At 40.6% G+C, this 18,139-nt stretch overlaps 1 protein-coding gene across 1 annotated transcript in view; it reads right to left on the bottom strand.

Moving 5' to 3' along the window:
• The window catches only part of PLPP4 (phospholipid phosphatase 4), a 60,244-nt gene extending 46,599 nt beyond the window's left edge, over positions 1-13,645 (bottom strand). The window contains exon 1 of the mRNA XM_068399336.1: positions 13,590-13,645. Coding sequence (XP_068255437.1) covers positions 13,590-13,645 — 56 coding nt within the window. The remainder of the gene's footprint in view (positions 1-13,589) is intronic.
• Positions 13,646-18,139: the final 4,494 nt, after the last annotated feature.

The raw sequence follows: 18,139 nt of genomic DNA, 5'->3' as shown, positions 1-18,139 counted from the left end.
CTGACACTAAAACTGCATAGTTGTGAGCAGCGTCAGTGGTGTTGAAGTTGGTAGGGCTCCGTATAAGTTGGCCTAATTACAGAGTATATACACAACACATAACTCGGCAAGAGATTCTCACACAACAGATTCGCAGCACCAACATTTTGAATGAATAGTCATAAAGTAGAACACATCATAGGGCACAACAGCTGTGGAGATAAGAAAATTATATTCTGAAAGACAGAATTTGCTTTAGGGGTTTCCAACAAGTGACCTAGGCTAAACAGAAAGAGCCCAGTGTTTACACTGGCTGGGTACATTGCACTGAATGCTGCTTATTCACATCACCTTCGCTCACATTTGAATCCAAGACTTCAACAACTTATCCATTCTGAAACATACTCATAGCAAGGAAAAGCATTTATGTCATGTTTTTTGATATACCTGGAGAGAATAACTTATTCTCGTGCCATGAGAAAACCTAGTCTTGTTTACTCCCTATAGGTAATTTAAGGAAAAAAACATAACTTTTTAGTGGTTATTTTAGGAATTTCTGCAAAGACAGACAAAATATGAAAAGCTTGAAATGGTCTGTGGCTGGAATGCGAAATTAACAGAACTAAAGCAGATAAGATAGTGATGAGGTGAGATAAGAAACAATGCCTGTGGTTTATCGCTGTCATTCTGCTCACCGCAGAGTTGGAGGAGTTCAGTTTCTGAAATGCTGCTGTCTATGCGTATTAGCATGATGAGATAGCTTTGTGTTAGCTCAGAGGGTAGCGTAAGGAAAGAGATCCGAGCCATTTAATTTCTAAAGTAATTTGGGGAATCCACAGTTCCTCAGCCATCAAGAAGGGAATTATGTATTGGGGCACGAAAAACATGACCAAGGCCCAATTATTAATGGTGAACTGCATTTTACCAAGGAAGAAGCTGACATGAATTCAAAAATCTAACTTCAATAATATAAACTTGAGTTTTGATAGAAAGAGAAACTTTCCCTATAGTTAAGGCACAACACCAGAAATTTGATGTTTTCTGCCAATGTTTTACAAGGCAAAGTAGAGCAATTCATTCCAGCAAGAAGGGTCAATATCACTATCAAAGCAAGACTCCTGATGCTGTAGTTTGTTCATTAACTGGACTGGTATTCACATATGCCAAGTACGCGCTGCTGACAAGCATTCAAGTAGGGAAGAACATCTTTAACTTCTCCATGGAAACCAAAAGTAAAGAGTTACGTTCTAAAATGTATTAGAATTTATATTGCAATAGATATTGACTGCATAAGAAGCACGTACATGGAAACAGAAATTAATGTTGTATTGGTTCTTCATAAGCTTTGATGGAAACATGTTATTATAACCATTATCTAGTAACTGCACTAAAACCAATTCATTAAGTAATTTACATTCGCACTAAGAGATACAGAAGCAGCTGTATCAATAAATTATCTCAACCTTTTTAACAGCTAAACACTTTTATCTCCCAATACAAAGCCATGCAGTGTATACACCTATCACTTCTGCTTAACAACCTATAATCCTAATATGGAGCTTTATTGGGTTTGAGTGTCCTGCAGGATACAGAGTAGTTAGTATTTACCAGGAACACCCTACAAAGATAATTTAGAAGCTGTTTTTATTGCCACAGAGATGAGAAGATCTGATGCCTTTCTTCATTTGCAGTAACCTTCTACTTGTAGGCAAGTATTTATAAAGACTGACTATTGGCAGAATTAAATGGTAAGAAAAATGCTGCAAGAGGCTTCTTTTATTCAGTCCCTATTTAGTGCTCTATACAGCCCTGGCAATAGTGCAAGTTGATAGCAATTTTTAAATTTCTGTATTTTTGAAACACTAGAAACAAAGCCTTCATACCACTTCCTGATAACATTTGATATTCTAATCTGAATGTATACAGCTTTCCCCACTTCTAATCCTATGAGTGCACTTTTATGTAGGGAAAAGCCAGAAGTCAATGGAATTAAATCCTGGCGCTGATAAGGACAAAAGGCAGGGGCAATATTTTTTGTTTGTTTATTTAATGTCACTGACAAGTAGAGAACTGGTTCTCAAGGGTAGGTTTGGCTTCAGATGAGTCAGTATCACTTGACATAAAATATTTCTGAACATTTTAAATTAGCTAGCAATTGCAGTGTTACATTTAATTAACACATATGCCCACGTTAGCCCTTCAGATATATGAGACATCATTTTGATTAAGAAGGGATTGAAAATAAATTCTGATGCAGTTTTAAAAACATACATATTACCATGGCCGTCACATTTCCCAGATGTGCTGAAAGAGGAGAGTTTCCAGTATTTTTCTTCAGTCTTACTAGCAGGTTTCCCAGATTTGCCTCATATATCCACTGATTTAACAGATACATATCGGGATATGACATCTTCCAAAGAGGAACAGCCACCCTCTTCACTCTCCTTGCAGCTAGCATTGCACTCCAGTCAGGGTGAGCTGTACTATTACTGGGCCAACAAAGCCAAATGTGACGCGAGACAGGTTCTTCAACCAGAATGTGTCCAACTAGATGATGGAGTCTGTGCCAGTCAGTGTGTCAATGATTATCGAGCCACTGGACCTTCTCTGAGATAGCATCTGGGGCTGTATTTACAAAGGCTTCATCAGCTGTGCCTGAGATTATGCTCAGGTCTGCTACAGCACATGACTTGCGCCACATGTACCCACACTGAAAACACATACGAACAGCAGCAGGTTAAAAACGGACCCAACACCTCTGCTCAAATTTTCTCTTCCTTGTTTGGTCCAAATTCAAGAAACAATATGAATTAAATGAATCAGCAAGAAGGCAACAGCTGGGGAGTCTGGGCTCAGTTAGAAGCTCAGATCTTGAACTAACAACAATATAGATTCACAACAGGAGTCCTGCAGCTTATGAAATAACATATAAATGATAGCTAAATGTTCTTAGAATACCTGATATGAAATAACGAACCCAGCAATCTTTTAACAATGCTGAACAAAAGAAAATAGCCTGGAGTTTTAGAACCTAATGTTAGCTTTCCAAGTACCTAAATTATACCTCTACTGCTTTCTCAATCCCTGGCATTTGAACTCTGTCTCTGGGTAAACTATTTCCTTCCTGTGACATTATTTCAGTTGTACTAAACCTAAGAGGAAAGGGAAAGGATTATCTGAGCGTGCATGAACAGCACAAGAACAAGCGATTAACACAGCCAGCCAGTTGTTCTTGTGCGCCTGAAAGAATCCAAAAACTTCCAATCTATACATTCTCCTTGCTCTTGGGCTGAGCACTTTGACTGCAAGTAGCACTAAATATCACCGAGTATCATTATTGCCAGTATGAAGTGGCTGAATCTAGAAAATTCCCATTCAATGGGATTAAAAATGGGTATCCAGGCATTAAACTACTTAACTAGCTTAGACACAACCTTTTCACCATAATTTCTTCCGTACAGAAGTGGAATATTTGAAAAATGAGCAAAGTGAAAGGAAGAGAGAGGGAACAGTTGGTCATGCTGCATTGCAGCTTTGAGCAGAAGAGCAGGAGACAAGAGTGTCTATACTGTATCAGGAAAAAAAACACTGCAAAACGAGTCAAATTGACATATTTTGGCTTGTTTTAAATTTTTAAAACTTTCTTTGACCTAATATTAAAAGTGATCTTGGCATCTTTTGCTTTCTGGTCAGCAGAATATAAAATAAACCATTCTGAAACAAAAACATATTTGTTTTGGCATTTAGCTGCTCCTGAGGTGAAAAAGCAGTTCAGTTCTTGTGATCCCTGCTCCCATGGAGCAGCGGTGCACTTCAAGCACAGGGCAAGCAGGTCAGAGCTGCTACTTATTATGTAAATGCACAATACTTGAGGCAACCCAGAACAGCTGCACTACTGTAACAGAGATAATCAACAGTGGTAGTCTTAGAGAAATAACAGATACCAACAAAGTGAAAACTATTGGCTACTGTTTTCATTGCATTATCTCTCATTTTAGTTAATAAAAAGCATAATTTATGGTATTAATCGTTGCTTCTATGCTCTATTTTTATTAAATATACCCTATGATGTAAGCTATTTCACAAAAGCCATTTTAATGTGTGTGTGTTTGGGGAGGAGGGAGTAGAGAGAAAGGAAATCATCAGTATCATCACTCACAAAGATGCTGAGTTTCTCTTAGTGACCAAAGCTTTCCCTCTCAGTTATTTCTGTCCCTCCATCACTCCTCTTCCAAAACTCCCTTTGTAGCTCACTGTTACTTCAATGCTTCTCACTCACGTTCCTCCACGCTGCAGGATCTCATCTCTGTTCAGCCACTGCCCCCGCCCAATATCTTCAAAACCATATCAAAAACCTACCACTTCTACACAAGAAATTTTCTTTCTCACCCACCCACCTTTTCGCCAGAACCTGAATTTTAATACTATGAACATGACTTGATAATTTGCAGCCAAGTTATTTTTAGTCTAGAAGATGTTTATTATATGAATGTTTATGATTTCTATCCCATTCGCTATGCACCACTGTTGCCTTTAAACATACAATGGATAGACAGACATGACCTTGAAAGAGGATCTGTATGGCAGTGAAGCCTGTCCACACATAATGCTGTATCTGAGGGGTATAGGTTGAATAAAACTGAGGATTAGGTAATATCAAACAAATTATCCACAACTAGAGCTAAGTGCCAAAACACATTCTCAGACAGTTTTTTTAGGCCAAAACCTCAGGAGCTGGTAAGGAAGTGAAAGAGGGGAGAAATACTATGGCTTAATCTAGAAGGCTTGATCAAGAGTCTCTTCATGTGAAATTCGAACATTAATTTTTGGTCAAGCTGGAACATATCATTTTAACTCAAACTGAAATGAAATATTTTGTCTGGGCATCCATTAAACTGGTTTTAATAAAAAATGCATTTGATTTTAAAATTAACTTTAAAATAAAACACTTCAGTATTAATAAAGTGACACTTTTTAGCCAAGTTATTCACTAAATGTCATACAAATTACAAGTTATTTTGTTCCAGTTTTTCCTTCACAGTTGCTGTATCAATTACTTTATTATTCTCTGGGGAAAAAAAAAGATCTGCCTAATGATATTCACAATCAAATTCAACTATATTAAAATCACTCAATCCAAAAACACTTGTGTGAATAACTACACGTTCCAGAACATTAATAACGATTTAAAAAAAAAAAAAAAAAAAAAAAGATATAATTATGGGGAATAGGAACATCACTTGTAGCATTTTGTGGTACTCGCTAAAGTCCAATAGCAATAGTTACACTCCTGTAAAGCACCTTGGACACTGGATGAATGAAATTGTTAATGGCCTCTCTGCGGGCCATGAGAGTACAGTCAGGCTATTAGATCTGTTCTCCCATTAGTGAAAATTGGCAGCTAATGAAGATATAACACTTTATATCAAATGCTACTCTCCTCTGTTGTTTTCAATTTGCAAGGCTTCAAAACACTTGGCAGGGTGCCACAAATCCTTCAGAACTGAAATGTTTGAGCTGACATTTACACCTCCATTATAAATTCTGAAGTAGTAGTAAAACTTTTCACTCAAAACAGAGTAAAATGCTGAACTGCAAGACTGCAGAGTGAAAGATTTCACCTAACCTAGGATTTCATTTTCCCCACAATCTCACCAACACAGAATATTTAAAATGGGATATCTGGCATGGCAGTGCCTTCCAGCCAGAAGGGACCATCACCTTCTGCTCAGCCTTTGCTAAAGTATTCTCCAAATAACTTTGAACTGGTAACACCGTTTCCTTTTCGGTCCATCAACGTGAGACAAAAATCTCTTACAAGAGATTTTGCTTTAATGTTTTTCAACTTTTCCCCGCACACTGGGACACTCTCAGGTCGTATAAACCTCAGTCCACTAAGCTGTTTTGTGCCAGCTTACAAGGCCACCTAGTCTGTCTCCTCGCAGCCATGCAGCAAAGCAAAACTGTATGTAAAATACTCCCAAGATACTTCAGCATAACTTGCTTTTTAAAATTTCCAGTCACAGCACTCAAAAGCCCTCACAATTAGGTTGCATTTCTCCACACTCAGCCTAAGTTTGCCTTGCTACAAGTTTAAAAAAATCTTTCCTTTCTGTACAATTCCCAAAGGACATGAAGATCAGTTTGCCTTCTTCATACATCTTTATGGCAGCTGCTTACATGTGAAGACTACTGCCATGTCTCCTCAGATTTCTAGATTAAACAGCTCAATTATTTCTATCTTTTCTCAGAAAAGGTGTTTTTTATACCCCTTACCATCTTTCTCACTCCTCCCCAATTCTCTAAAATTCGCCTTTATAAGTAATCTTAATTAGCCATTTACTGTGAAAACACCAGTTGCAAACCCTGTTACTCTAGCCTACAGTAAAACAATTCCCACTTATTGCATTTCATCTATATTCAATTTCAAATAAAATTCAGTGGTATTTTAACAAGGAAAATATTTAGCCACCTGGATAGTAAAAGCTAAAAGTGTTTTGTAATGTGGAGAAATAAACAAATACAATACACAGCAACTGTAGCAATCTGATTTACAACAAATAAACATTCCTCATCTAGTTTTCTGCAGAATCATATGGATCAGTCACTGAGTTTCTGTACAGCAATGACTTGTGGTCCAATGATCACAAATTTACCATTCACAAGGCAAGGGAAAAACATGAATGGAAAGTACCTTAAAACCCATGTAGTTATGAAAAGCTTAGTTCAAGTGCCACATCTGATGACAACTTCATCTCTTCTGTGAAGACAATCCAATTGTAAAGCAGTTACTCTAAGGAAAGCTTCACTGGTTTCTGAATCATTCAAGTGTAAGTCCCTGATGTTTGTTAGGGGATCACAACCAATACTTTAGCTAGGGACATATGTATTGTCTTTAGCTTTCTCTCTTTGTTCACTAATCCTTGCCAATACAGACACAGCGCTCAAATGTCCCCTGTTCGGTATCAGTACAGCGCTTACTACAGAAAAAAGCTACAAGACACACTAAATGTAATCCTTAATTCACTTTTAGCATCAATAATTCTGCCAACTATTTCCAAGTACTCACTTTTCAAAGTCACCAACAGTTTGGGAGACTATAAAGATCTCAGTTTACTGTGCCATGTATGAGTGCATTCTCAGCAAGACGACTGTACTTTTTATTAAAGTCTTTGCCATAAGAAACACAGTTGTGCCACAGCTTGACTGTGCTTAGATCAAAGTATAAAAATCATTTTTTTTAAAGAAAAATTTCCCTTAGAGAAACCCTGTCAGTCTTAGTAGCATTCTCACTATAAAACGTCCTCAGTCAGGGCTGGGAGCAAACAAATACAAAGTGCCAAAGTCAGTCAGTAAATAGGATTCAACAAGAAAAGACACAAAGTCACCATTTACTCCTCAAAACTCTGGAGCAGGTTCTTTGGCATTTACAATAACACCCTTTTTTTTAGCATGTATTCAGCTGTGAGTTTAGCTATGGGCATCAACTGTAAATCCCATCCTATTAACAGGACAATTACAATTCCTGCCATTAAATCCTCTTTTTTAACCCCCTGGGACTCAAGGAAGACAAATGAAATAAAATTAGTTCCACGATCTAAAAGTACTGATGCAACAAGTCTGTAAAACAGTCTATCATTTGCACAGACCAAAGTCTGCACAAAAGAGACAGGTACACTTTCTCCTGAACAGCTGTTATCAAAGTCAGTAAAATCCTACTCTAGTTTCAATAAATAAAATTAAAAAAAATAATGGAAACAGAAGCTTCAGCTCAGTAGAACACCAAGTAACAAGTGTCTCTGTTAGCTCGGTGATATTTCACTGATATTAGGACAGGCACATGGCTATTTTGTTGTGTGCTTCATATTAGACCAGGTATAATAGGTATTTATGGCCTTTTGTTTTTACAGTAACCTCTCAAGGACGCAGAGATGAGCAAACTTAGAATTTGGGTTCCTTTGTGATATATCAGCTGCATTCAGCAAGTTACAGAAGCTCCATGGCATTCTAATTCTTCCATCACTTCAAAGGTATAACAGACTCTGCTGACCACTGGAACAAGTCTGTTGCTTGACACTGGAGCTCAATATGCAACCTTTGATGTATGTTCTCAGATCCTAAGCACCAGAGAGGCTAAGGTCTTTTTCTTTATAGGTCTTTCCCTTAACTCTGCATTAACCCTACTCAGTGAACTAGACTTCAACCTGGGACACAAAACTAAATCTTTCCCTCATTTTAGTATTGTCTAAATTATGGTTTACAATACAGAGCCTATTTTTAAACAGGTTAGTAATCAAGCACGTTGATGTTCTCACTTCCTATTATCATTACTATTTGTGAAACTAACAGTGAAAAAGCTCCAGGCATGTTCAATGGGTCTGGCTACTGTCCACAAACCTTACTACAAAGAATTTATCATCTAAATGAACAAAGAGTGATAAAAAGTAGTATTAATCTCCCTTTCCTGATGAGAAACTAGTGTACAGAGAAATGAAGTCCAAGACTCTTAAGATCAGAAGCCAAAAATCAGGTTCCAAACAAAGTCAGAATAATGGGATACTCAAATCAAGCATGTAGGACACAAAATGACTAAGAAGCTCATGTGGCCAAACACCTACTTCCCTTTGAAACATTCAGCTATAGAGCCTAGGCTTAAAATGTGCTTTGAAATCTTGGTCCAACTGATTTGTGTAATTTGGCAGAGTTTGTGTCAGCATGAGGAAATAAATCTTAATGTCTCAAACTGGCGATTTCTTCTCAGTACCATTTTGTTCTATTAACTACAGATCTCCAGTTGCTCATGATTGTCAGATCAGTCTATCCTCCAAAAACCCAGTAGATACGACAGAGAAAAGGCAAGTGCAAACTGTGAGAAAAGAGTAAAGCAGAACAGCAGCATTGTGGAATTGCCTCAGCTAATTGATTTTCTGTCTATGTTAACAAGACAATACAGAGTATCATTTATGAAGGCAACATACGCAGAATACCCAGAAGATCACCACCCACGACAAAGAAAGCTACTTGAAAGAGCTTTCCACGCTAAATCATTTCATGCGTATTCATAACTTGATTAAAATCTTAATATTGTAAACTTGTAAGAAACCCAACATGCACAGAATCAGCTTTTATTTACTTAAACCAAAGTCTGAACACGGTACACACACACATCCCCACCAAAGCCGTCAGCGTTGGTCAACACTGTACACTCACATGTGTGTAACACATACACGTATGTTAGCCTGCAGACAAACATTTATTCACAAGGGAGGCTGCTAATGAGACTGTGCTGTAGGGAAGATATTCAATTACTCTGAATGACATTTATATTTTAATCACATCACGCTCACTGAAGAGCTCGAGGTTTGATGAAGCAATCCTTGAAAGACTGCCTTTTTAATCAATTAGACAGTTCTAGAAACATCAGCAATACGCTGTTGACAAGTCATTGGGCTAAATATACTACAACACATGCAAATTCTTCTGTCTTCCTACCACGACAATGATGTGGTCTTCTAAAGCTTCTGAAACAGGTGAAAAAGTTTGCCTTGTAGGAGATACCTAAAACAGAATAACATGTATTTAGCTAAGAAACTAAGACATCCCTACCAGCAATTACAGGCTCACTCTGAGCTACCACTCAATGAATTCTTTTTAGGACAGATGAAGAACGTTGTTTTAAGGGCATTACTCCTGTGTAAAAATATCAGACTTGCTCACAAATCTCTTTTTACAATTGCCTTAACCAAGTCAGTCAAAACAATTTGCTTTCATCACGCATTCAGTAAGCGACAAATGCCACTGTCCACAAGGAGGAGATGAAAGACTGGCCACGTTTAACATGTTTTAGCATTAATCAGGCATCTTAAGATGCTCCAGGTCATTGGAATAAGTACAAAATGAAGAAAACAGAGATGCAATACCCTAATTCAATCACCCTTCAAAATCAGCGTTTGATTTTTTCTACAAAGTACATGCTCACAGTTGTTATATGAAACAATAAACCATTCCTACTTGAGATCTTACATGAAAAAATTCACTTTAAAAAAATCCAGTCCTCTACTCACATATATTTCTTAATAAATAAAAAACTCAAAAATATGAAGCAAGAATTGATTAAAGTCAAGGTTTAATTGCTAAATATGTGAAACTCCATAATGCAATAACAATGTAACGGTCAAATTACAGCGTGAGAATTTTCTTTTCCTAGTAAGGAGCAGACCATCTATGCTCGTTAGAACGAGTTCAGCCCAGTCAAAAGGTGTAAGACTAAATATTTTGAAAGCTGAAGATAAATTTGTTAATGTTAAGGAACTAGGGAAAAACTGTAGAGCAGAATAGAAATATCACTATTCTCCTTACAGTTCATAACTTGTGGCTTGAGAGCTATTTTGCTGAAGGTACTCAAAGAACATCAATTTACTTTCACAGTAAAGTGTGCATCAAGCATGTTTTTGGCTGCAAACAGTTGTGTTTAGTTTTGTGGGTTTGGTTTTTTTTGTTTTTTTTTTTTTTCGTTTGTTTGTTTTCTTAAACTCCTGCTTCTAAATTTCAGGCAGCTGTAGTTCTCTTAATAAATCTCTCCTAACTAATCCTTTCTTCAATAGTAGTAAATCCTGAGGGCTAAACTGCCCTTCAGCACAGATCTTTGTAAACGCACAGAAGCTTGAGTTGCTTCATTTTCAATACCTAAACCCATCTTTAATTGCTAAATGAACACTTTTAGCAATTGCTAAGAACACAACATCTAGAACTGAGTCAGTTGTTATCCTTATCTTCACTGATGGTCTGTTGAATTCATCCAAACCAATACACAATCATCAAAAACATGTATTACTTGGAATGGTGTACATTTGCATGACAGAAGAGAACTTAAATAACAAGTATAGATTTTTGCCTTTGGTGGAATGACTAAAGTTGATAATTATGGCAAGTGAGGGGAAAAAAGGTTGCTAGTCTTAAGTACAGCAAATATGGCTGTTGCTGCTGTAAAATACATTCGAATTGGCAATACATTCAATTTCAGCAATCATCAACATAAGTTTTCACACCTCTATTTTTATGAAGTGACATTTATCACCAAGTGAAACTACAACATGGAATACACACCTTCTTCTTTTGCATTTGGCACAAAATATGCCAGTATATTACTCTGAGTTATATTAATCAGTAGGTTGAAGCTAAAAAGACATCTGGGAGGCACAGATGGTTCACGATTGGCAAACAGCTATGGAACTATTATCTTCAAGGTCAGATTTCTAACACTACAAAGGTTGGTAGTGACCCAAAGTCATCAACACCTTTCTGGAATGAACTAATTCTCTTCAGTCCAGTTCCTGGTGGACAAATATCTATGTCACAGCTGGCATTCACAAGAGAGATGATCTCAGACCCAGCCTCAACTCATTGATGTTAATGGCATTTCTTTCCAAGGGAGGTGAGAATCTTACAGCCTTTTCATTCCTAGAAACAGCTTCTGCAGTAGAGCTTAGATTGCTACCACCTGGATTCCAGTCCCAGGGCTTCCAAATTCACCAGTGATTGTTCATACTTGAAGAGATATTTCAGTGAACTCAACACTCCATAAAAATCCTTGCCCTGGCTGTCTACAAAACCACAGAAAACACAGTATTTAAGCCTTCATAATAAAAACCTTCCAAAATACAAGTAACCGCCTCTTTGGAAAACCTGACAGAAACACTGAATACTATTTCAATAGCAAAGGGTTACTTTGATGTTAAGATTATCTGAATATAAAAGCCATTCTTCTGGTCTAGCCCGAGATCATATTTTTGCAGCCTTTACAAAGTGCAGTTCTTCACAAAACTAAACACCAACCTGGACGTGAATTTAGAATACTACGTGTTCGGTACTTTCAGATGTCAATGAATGCTCCAAATGACCTGTTACAATGTCAGAATTATTCCCCAGAATCCCAAGAAAGAAGAAGCTAATGTGGAAAGTGCTTGTGTAGTCATTTGCCATTTGGCATTATGGTGGCTCTACCAGAAGCATTTCCTTTAGCCACCCCACAGTTGATTTTAGAACCACCGCATAAAGAATAGTGAAAATTACAGAATGTTTCAGAGAGGAAATGAGAAGACAAGCAAAACCTAGAGATCACTACTTATAATGGGGCATCATTTACATATCATGGTAATAAGCTATATGAAGAGATTCTTACTGGATGGTGTGATTAATTACACATGCAATCGCAATGAAGGGAAAGATACTGATGTAGCATCAGTTTCTGAGGTCTTTGCTCACCCTGTAATTCCATATATTCCAGAAAAGAGTTCTGTCGAAAGGAACGGGTCTACTTTCAAAGTAAGATGCAACTGAACTGAATGGTATCTAAGGTACTTTACAGGTTTTCGAAGGTATCAAAGTTTATGACACTTACCAAACATGTTACAAATCAAAAGATTTGCATCAATATTCAACAGAAACGAGCACTGAGGAAAAACTCAAATATCAGTAAATTGGGCAAGTTATTCATTAACTATGAGAGGTTCAGAGAGGAATCGCATCAAAGCTTCCAGTACCACCAGCTGTAAGTCAGTAACACCGCATAAGAGATGCCCTATACTATCGCTGCCTGCACCTGTGAACAGGATCCATCGTTAAGCAGACAAACAAGTAAACAGCAGCAGAATCTGATCTAGTTTCTGTGATACTCCTGACAGATCACAAAGATTCCAAATACTCATCTTGAAACATTAAGCAACTGAAATGTAAACTTATATGAAGATCATAACTTTTCACCGTTCAAATGCATGGAGAACACAAACTGCCAGAAAGAAGAAACGGGTACAGCCCTGAAAAGAAAGGGCGAAGCCTGCCTGAAGTGCACAGAGCAAAATAAGACGTAACTGCTTTCTCCTAAAGGAGGCAAGAAGAAAAGAGTGTTCCTGCAGCGATAGCTGCACGTCTTTCAGCAACCAGATTTTCAAACCCAGCTACAACACCTAACATCTCACGTTGAGCTCAAGCTCCTTCCTCAGCTCCAAGCCCCAGCGCTGTAGCCCTCCCGCTCCCCGGAGCTCAGCCGCTGCAGGCTCCCACTGCTGCAAGCCAGCTGTGGAGGTGCATCTACAGCCCTGGCAGATCAGACCCTACAGCAGAAACTACAGTCCTCCAAACGAACGCACCAGCAGGTTTTCTTTCTGTTGTTGGTTGTTTTTTTTTGCACACTTCTCTTACAAACAGTAGTTGCTCCGACAAAAATTTCCCGCAGGTCTTCGGCAAAACCCCAAGGCAGAGCGGGCTCCCCGCGGCTCCTGTAACGACCCACCCCGGGAAAAAATCGCCCCCGGCACAACGGGTCCCCCCCGCACCCCGGACCGGCGGCAGCTCCCCCTCGCTCAGGGCTCCCCCGCCGCCGGAGCCGACCGGCGGGCGGCTCTCGGCAGGGGCTGCGGGGCGGCGAGCCGCCGTCAGCCCGCGCGGAGGGGCGGCCAAGCCCGCACCCACCCCGCGCTCCCCTGGCCCGGCAGTGAGGACGGACCCGGGCACCAGAGCGGCCCCGGGCGACGGAGGAAAGTTGAGGCAGTGCCGGAGGTCCCGTTCCGGTAGGAGCCGTCCCCCCCTCCCGCTGCCCGGCGCGTACTCACACGAAGACCCCGAAGAGCAGGACCCGTATGCCGATCTCGATCGCCAGCTCCCGCATGGTGGGTCCCGGCGGGCTCTGGCAGCCCCGCGGCGCCCCCTCTCATTCCCCACCCGGGGCGGCCCGGCCGCCTCACGCCGCCCGCCGGCAGCCCGCCCCGCCGCCCCGAGGGAGGGCGGCCGCGGCGCAGAGCCCCGCGAGGCGCAGGCCGGGCCCCTCCATTCCCCCCGCAGCCCCCGCGGCTGCCCGCGCCTCACGGAGGCGCCGCGTCCCGTCGGCGGCGCGGCCGGGCTGTGCGAGGAGCGGCGCTGCCGCGGCCGCTGCCGCCGTGGAGCCAAGCGCCGGCACAGGGGGAGGGTCCCGGTGACTAACGCGGTGTCTCCCCGCGCGGGGGATCCGGGGGGTTTCCCCTCCCCTCCATTCCCCGCCCCCGCGCCGTCCCGCCCGGCCCCCCGGGGCGCCTCTGCGCCAGCCGCCCTGGGTCCCACCGGCCTGGGGCGGCCCTCCCAGGCGGCCCCGGGGCTTCGGCCCCCGGCTGACGCGGGGGAGGGGGCCCTGGGGCCCTTCGGTGCGGTACGGGCGCGAAGGGGCGTAGAGAGCGCTTCTCCGGTCTCTAATGCAACGCTCCCCCGTCCTTAGCTGGAAAGAAATTAACCCATTGCGCGTCAGCGGAGGGCGGACATCGCGTCCCATGGCACAGCCTGGGGGGTGCCAGACCTCCTGAGTACGGCACGGCTCGGATGAGGAGCCGGGCTGGCGTTCGTCTCTGATTCGTAATGAAACACTGCGCTCCTGGAAAGATAGAGCAAAAAATAATTGGGGGGGAGCACGGCACAGATAATAGCGCCTGTTCATAAAGACTTAAATTGCTGGTCGTTTGTGCAACGGGTAATTACATCCCAGACCACCCATGCTGACATTGAGCGTGGCACATTGACATGATCTTTGCATAAAGGGTTAACAGCGTGTGAATACTTTCTGCAGTATGTATGTAACAGGCTTTCCTCCCATTTAGACATTCATGCGATTTTAAACCCTACTTCTTATTGCTAACGCAAATAACCCAGCATGCCACTCCTGCTTCACTTGGTCAGGTTCTGCCCAGTATGCAATATTATAGCCTAAATGTGTGCTTAGTTCAGTGTCAGTTCTTTCACAGAGCTGGGTCCAGCTCAGCAAACAGGCAGAGGAGTTAATTATGTGAGACTGCAGGTTGCTGGGATGGGAGAAAGGCAGGAAAACAACCATGGCCTTGGTTTACTCCTGTGTTTCCTCCAGTCCATCCTCTGTTCCTCCCAATGGCAGGCAAGCTCTGAGCCACCCTAATCCTTGTATTGCCTTGGCCTAGTTTTGTAGAGTTCATTTAACTTCCTCTCTGCATGGAGGGATTGAATCCTGAACATCTTTATTGTAAGAGAAGTTCAGCCTTAAACCATGAAATGCAGCAAACTAATTCATATTTAATTGTATTTAATTATCTGCTTGCTTGTGGCCTTTGAAGCCACGTCCTTCAGAAAAATGTTCATAGCTATTAATACTGCACATAGTTACAAAGCAACCATCAGTATTGCGGTAGGGATCCAATTCACTTTACTACATGATTATTGTTAGAGAATTAATGCCAGAGAGGCTTTATTAAACCTATCTGCTTAATATATCCACTATGCATCAGATGGAAGCTTTGAACTCTGAATTAACTGCTATGTAGTAAAACTTTTATTGACCACGTTTGTGGAAGAACAGAGGCATAAGCTTCCATACTAACATCACCTACAGGTAACTACACCAGTGCTAGATTCATTGCAAGGAGAGTGACTGAAGCCCAGAAAACACGGGTGTGTGACAGGCATCGTAGAGAGCACTTAAAATGTGTTACTTAAATGAGATCTTTCTGCCTTGTGTGCTTTATTTCACTAATTTTCAAGGCAGAGGTTGGTCAACTATTTATACTCTGGATTTATAAAAATGTGATTCTGTTTCAGGAAACAAAGCTAAATTGTGAAATCTCCATATTAAGCTGCTGGTGGTGGTGGTAAAGGACATGTCCCCTTCCTTTGAGGATGCTCAATTGATTTGTCTTATATTGGTAAAATACTTGTACTTCCTCTTATCTGTGCCCCCAGTGACTGAACGTGTATGTACCGTGTTGCTAAGTGCGCACAAGAAAAATCTTTGTTTTCATGAATACTCCTTCCTTACAGGAATAGGCTCATAATTTGCGTGAATTAAGCCAGTCATAAAACGAGGAGCTGCAGGGACTACCAGATAACTCTGGCAGTCTGTACTGCAGTTACCAGTTCCATACAAACTGTGGAGGCAGGTGACACAAGTGGGTAAGCTGTATTTGCTCTGCTTGAGCATCTAGGCATCATGTGTGTAGTGTTTAAAGGGGAAACAGTTAACAGTCACACATCTCCTCCCCTTTTCATTTGTCCTTGAATTGTATATATCTCTTCAGCAGTGTTGCCTTAGCCTATGGATCCTTCAGCCCCTTTGACTTTGTTACGGTACCTTCGCTACTATCCTGCTACAGGAGAGGGGATTTTCCTCACAGATTTGTATTAGTGTTTGGAATCATTCAAGTGTTATCAACAGAGCTAACAAACAATACTAGTTAGAAATTAAACAAAATTTGTCCTGCTGCAGCTGTCTGCTTGCAGTGTTCTGATTCTCCAGTATGTATCAGCTGATGGTGATTTATGAAGCATAAATACTTCAGATTTATTTTTTTCAAAACTCGACCCAGCTTGCTGCTGGCTGCTGAACAAAACTTGCTTTGACTTTTAACCAAATATGAGTTATAAGGATAATTAGCAAGGAACAGATTTCAGGCTACCCTGTGGCATTAAGCTACGACCCTGCAGCAGGAGCAGTGCAGAGTCACTGTGCTGCAGCAAATTCTCAGAGCAAACCACAATGACCCTGGGAATAACCCAATATCCTATTCATCCCACCCCTACAACAAACACAGCAGGTGCTCTCAATGCTATTAATTTTCTTAGGTGTGACTGCAAAGGTGAAAGAACTGATCCCACTCTGATGGAGGCAGCTATCAAGCCCATCAGGTGGCTAGCTAGGGTTCTCAGTGTTTTCCTCTCACAAGGATTAATCTCTATTTGCACTGACTACGGTTGGGGAGCAGAAAGGAGAAAGCTACTTGAATCCTTTCCTCAACTGTATACTTAGAGGAACGGCTGAGCCACCTGCAGCCTACTTGTAGTCCACAAAGAGATGTTCACAGGCAGAAACAGCTGCATGGCTGATATGGCTTTCCTGGAGGTTACAGCTCTTTGCCAATGCGGCAGGATGTGTGAGTGCTTCTTACCTTCCTTGGGGCAAAATCTTGCAGCTCGTGGTAAACTGAGTTTAAAAAAGACTGTTTTTTCCATCACAGCAGATAAATTTTTTCCTACCAAAAGCTATGGAAAATAACAAACTTGCAGCAAAAGGGACATGACAAAAATCTAAGTGGTAGTAACAGCTGGTTTTTCTGTTTCCTAAGAGCTTGTAACTCTTCTGGGATCTTAAGGACCGAAAGACTCACTAGAATTGGTGTTGTCTGGCTCATTCTTTGGTCTTATAGTTGTGGAAGCTCTTAAGTCCGCTGAATATCATGGGCTGATGATGGCTGTTCTTCCACATCTATATATTTTTTATGTTTTTGTATCAGAGACAAGTATTACCTATAAGAATTGATATATCAGGTACTCCAAGGCTGCACAGGTGAAAAAAAGCTAATCTACGAAGATTCACAGGTAGTGTTTCAAAAGTTGAAGAAAAACATTTCAATCCTAAGGAATGCATCATCAGTTGGAGAGTTCATAGGTTTCAGGAGGGGAAGAGATAGCAGGATTAATTAAAAAAAAAAAAAATTGTTCAATTATTTCAGAATTCAGATTAATACTTTTAAACAACCTCTGTTTTTTGTATCACTGCGAAAATGTAGAAGATTGAAAGTCATATTTAAGCCCCACTGAAGTTGATAGGAATCTTTCTACTGGTTCAGGACATTAAAATCTATCATGTAGCTCCAAAATGAAACATAGCAAAATTATCCTGAAAAATTCCTGTCATTGTGCTCGCTCAAGAAGTTCCACTTAAAACTAAATTTCACAAAATAGCTCATTATTATCATTAATAGAAAACAAAGGGTGTTTACTATTAGGACTTTACATTTGTTCATTCTTGAGTCATCTAAAGTAGTGATTATGTTCACTGTTTTTAAACTTTCTTGGGCAAAGTACATTTTTCTTCTTTGTTCTTTCAATGCTTAGTGTCTGATCTATGAATGTAAATACAAATACTTTGGTGTATTTTTTACAAAATTGTAGAAATTAAATTATAATGTCAGAAGTTAAAATAAATGTCAAATGGAAGAGTCATTTAGATTCCTAAAGGGTACCTGGAATATCGCCTCTATTTTAAGCTGTGTCATTTTCTCTTTCTCTTTTCTCTATTCTTTTCTTTAGGCACTTTTCACAAGTCCAAGTTTTCATTGTAAGGGTCACATACATAAGGTCAGCACTTGGGAGCTTGGGGCCCATCTGCACACTA

This window comes from Nyctibius grandis, chromosome 4 (assembly GCF_013368605.1).
Source record: "Nyctibius grandis isolate bNycGra1 chromosome 4, bNycGra1.pri, whole genome shotgun sequence".
Taxonomy (NCBI): domain Eukaryota; kingdom Metazoa; phylum Chordata; class Aves; order Nyctibiiformes; family Nyctibiidae; genus Nyctibius; species Nyctibius grandis.
The sequence above is the reverse complement of the archived record's forward strand: the minus strand, read 5'-3'. Positions and strand labels throughout refer to the sequence as shown.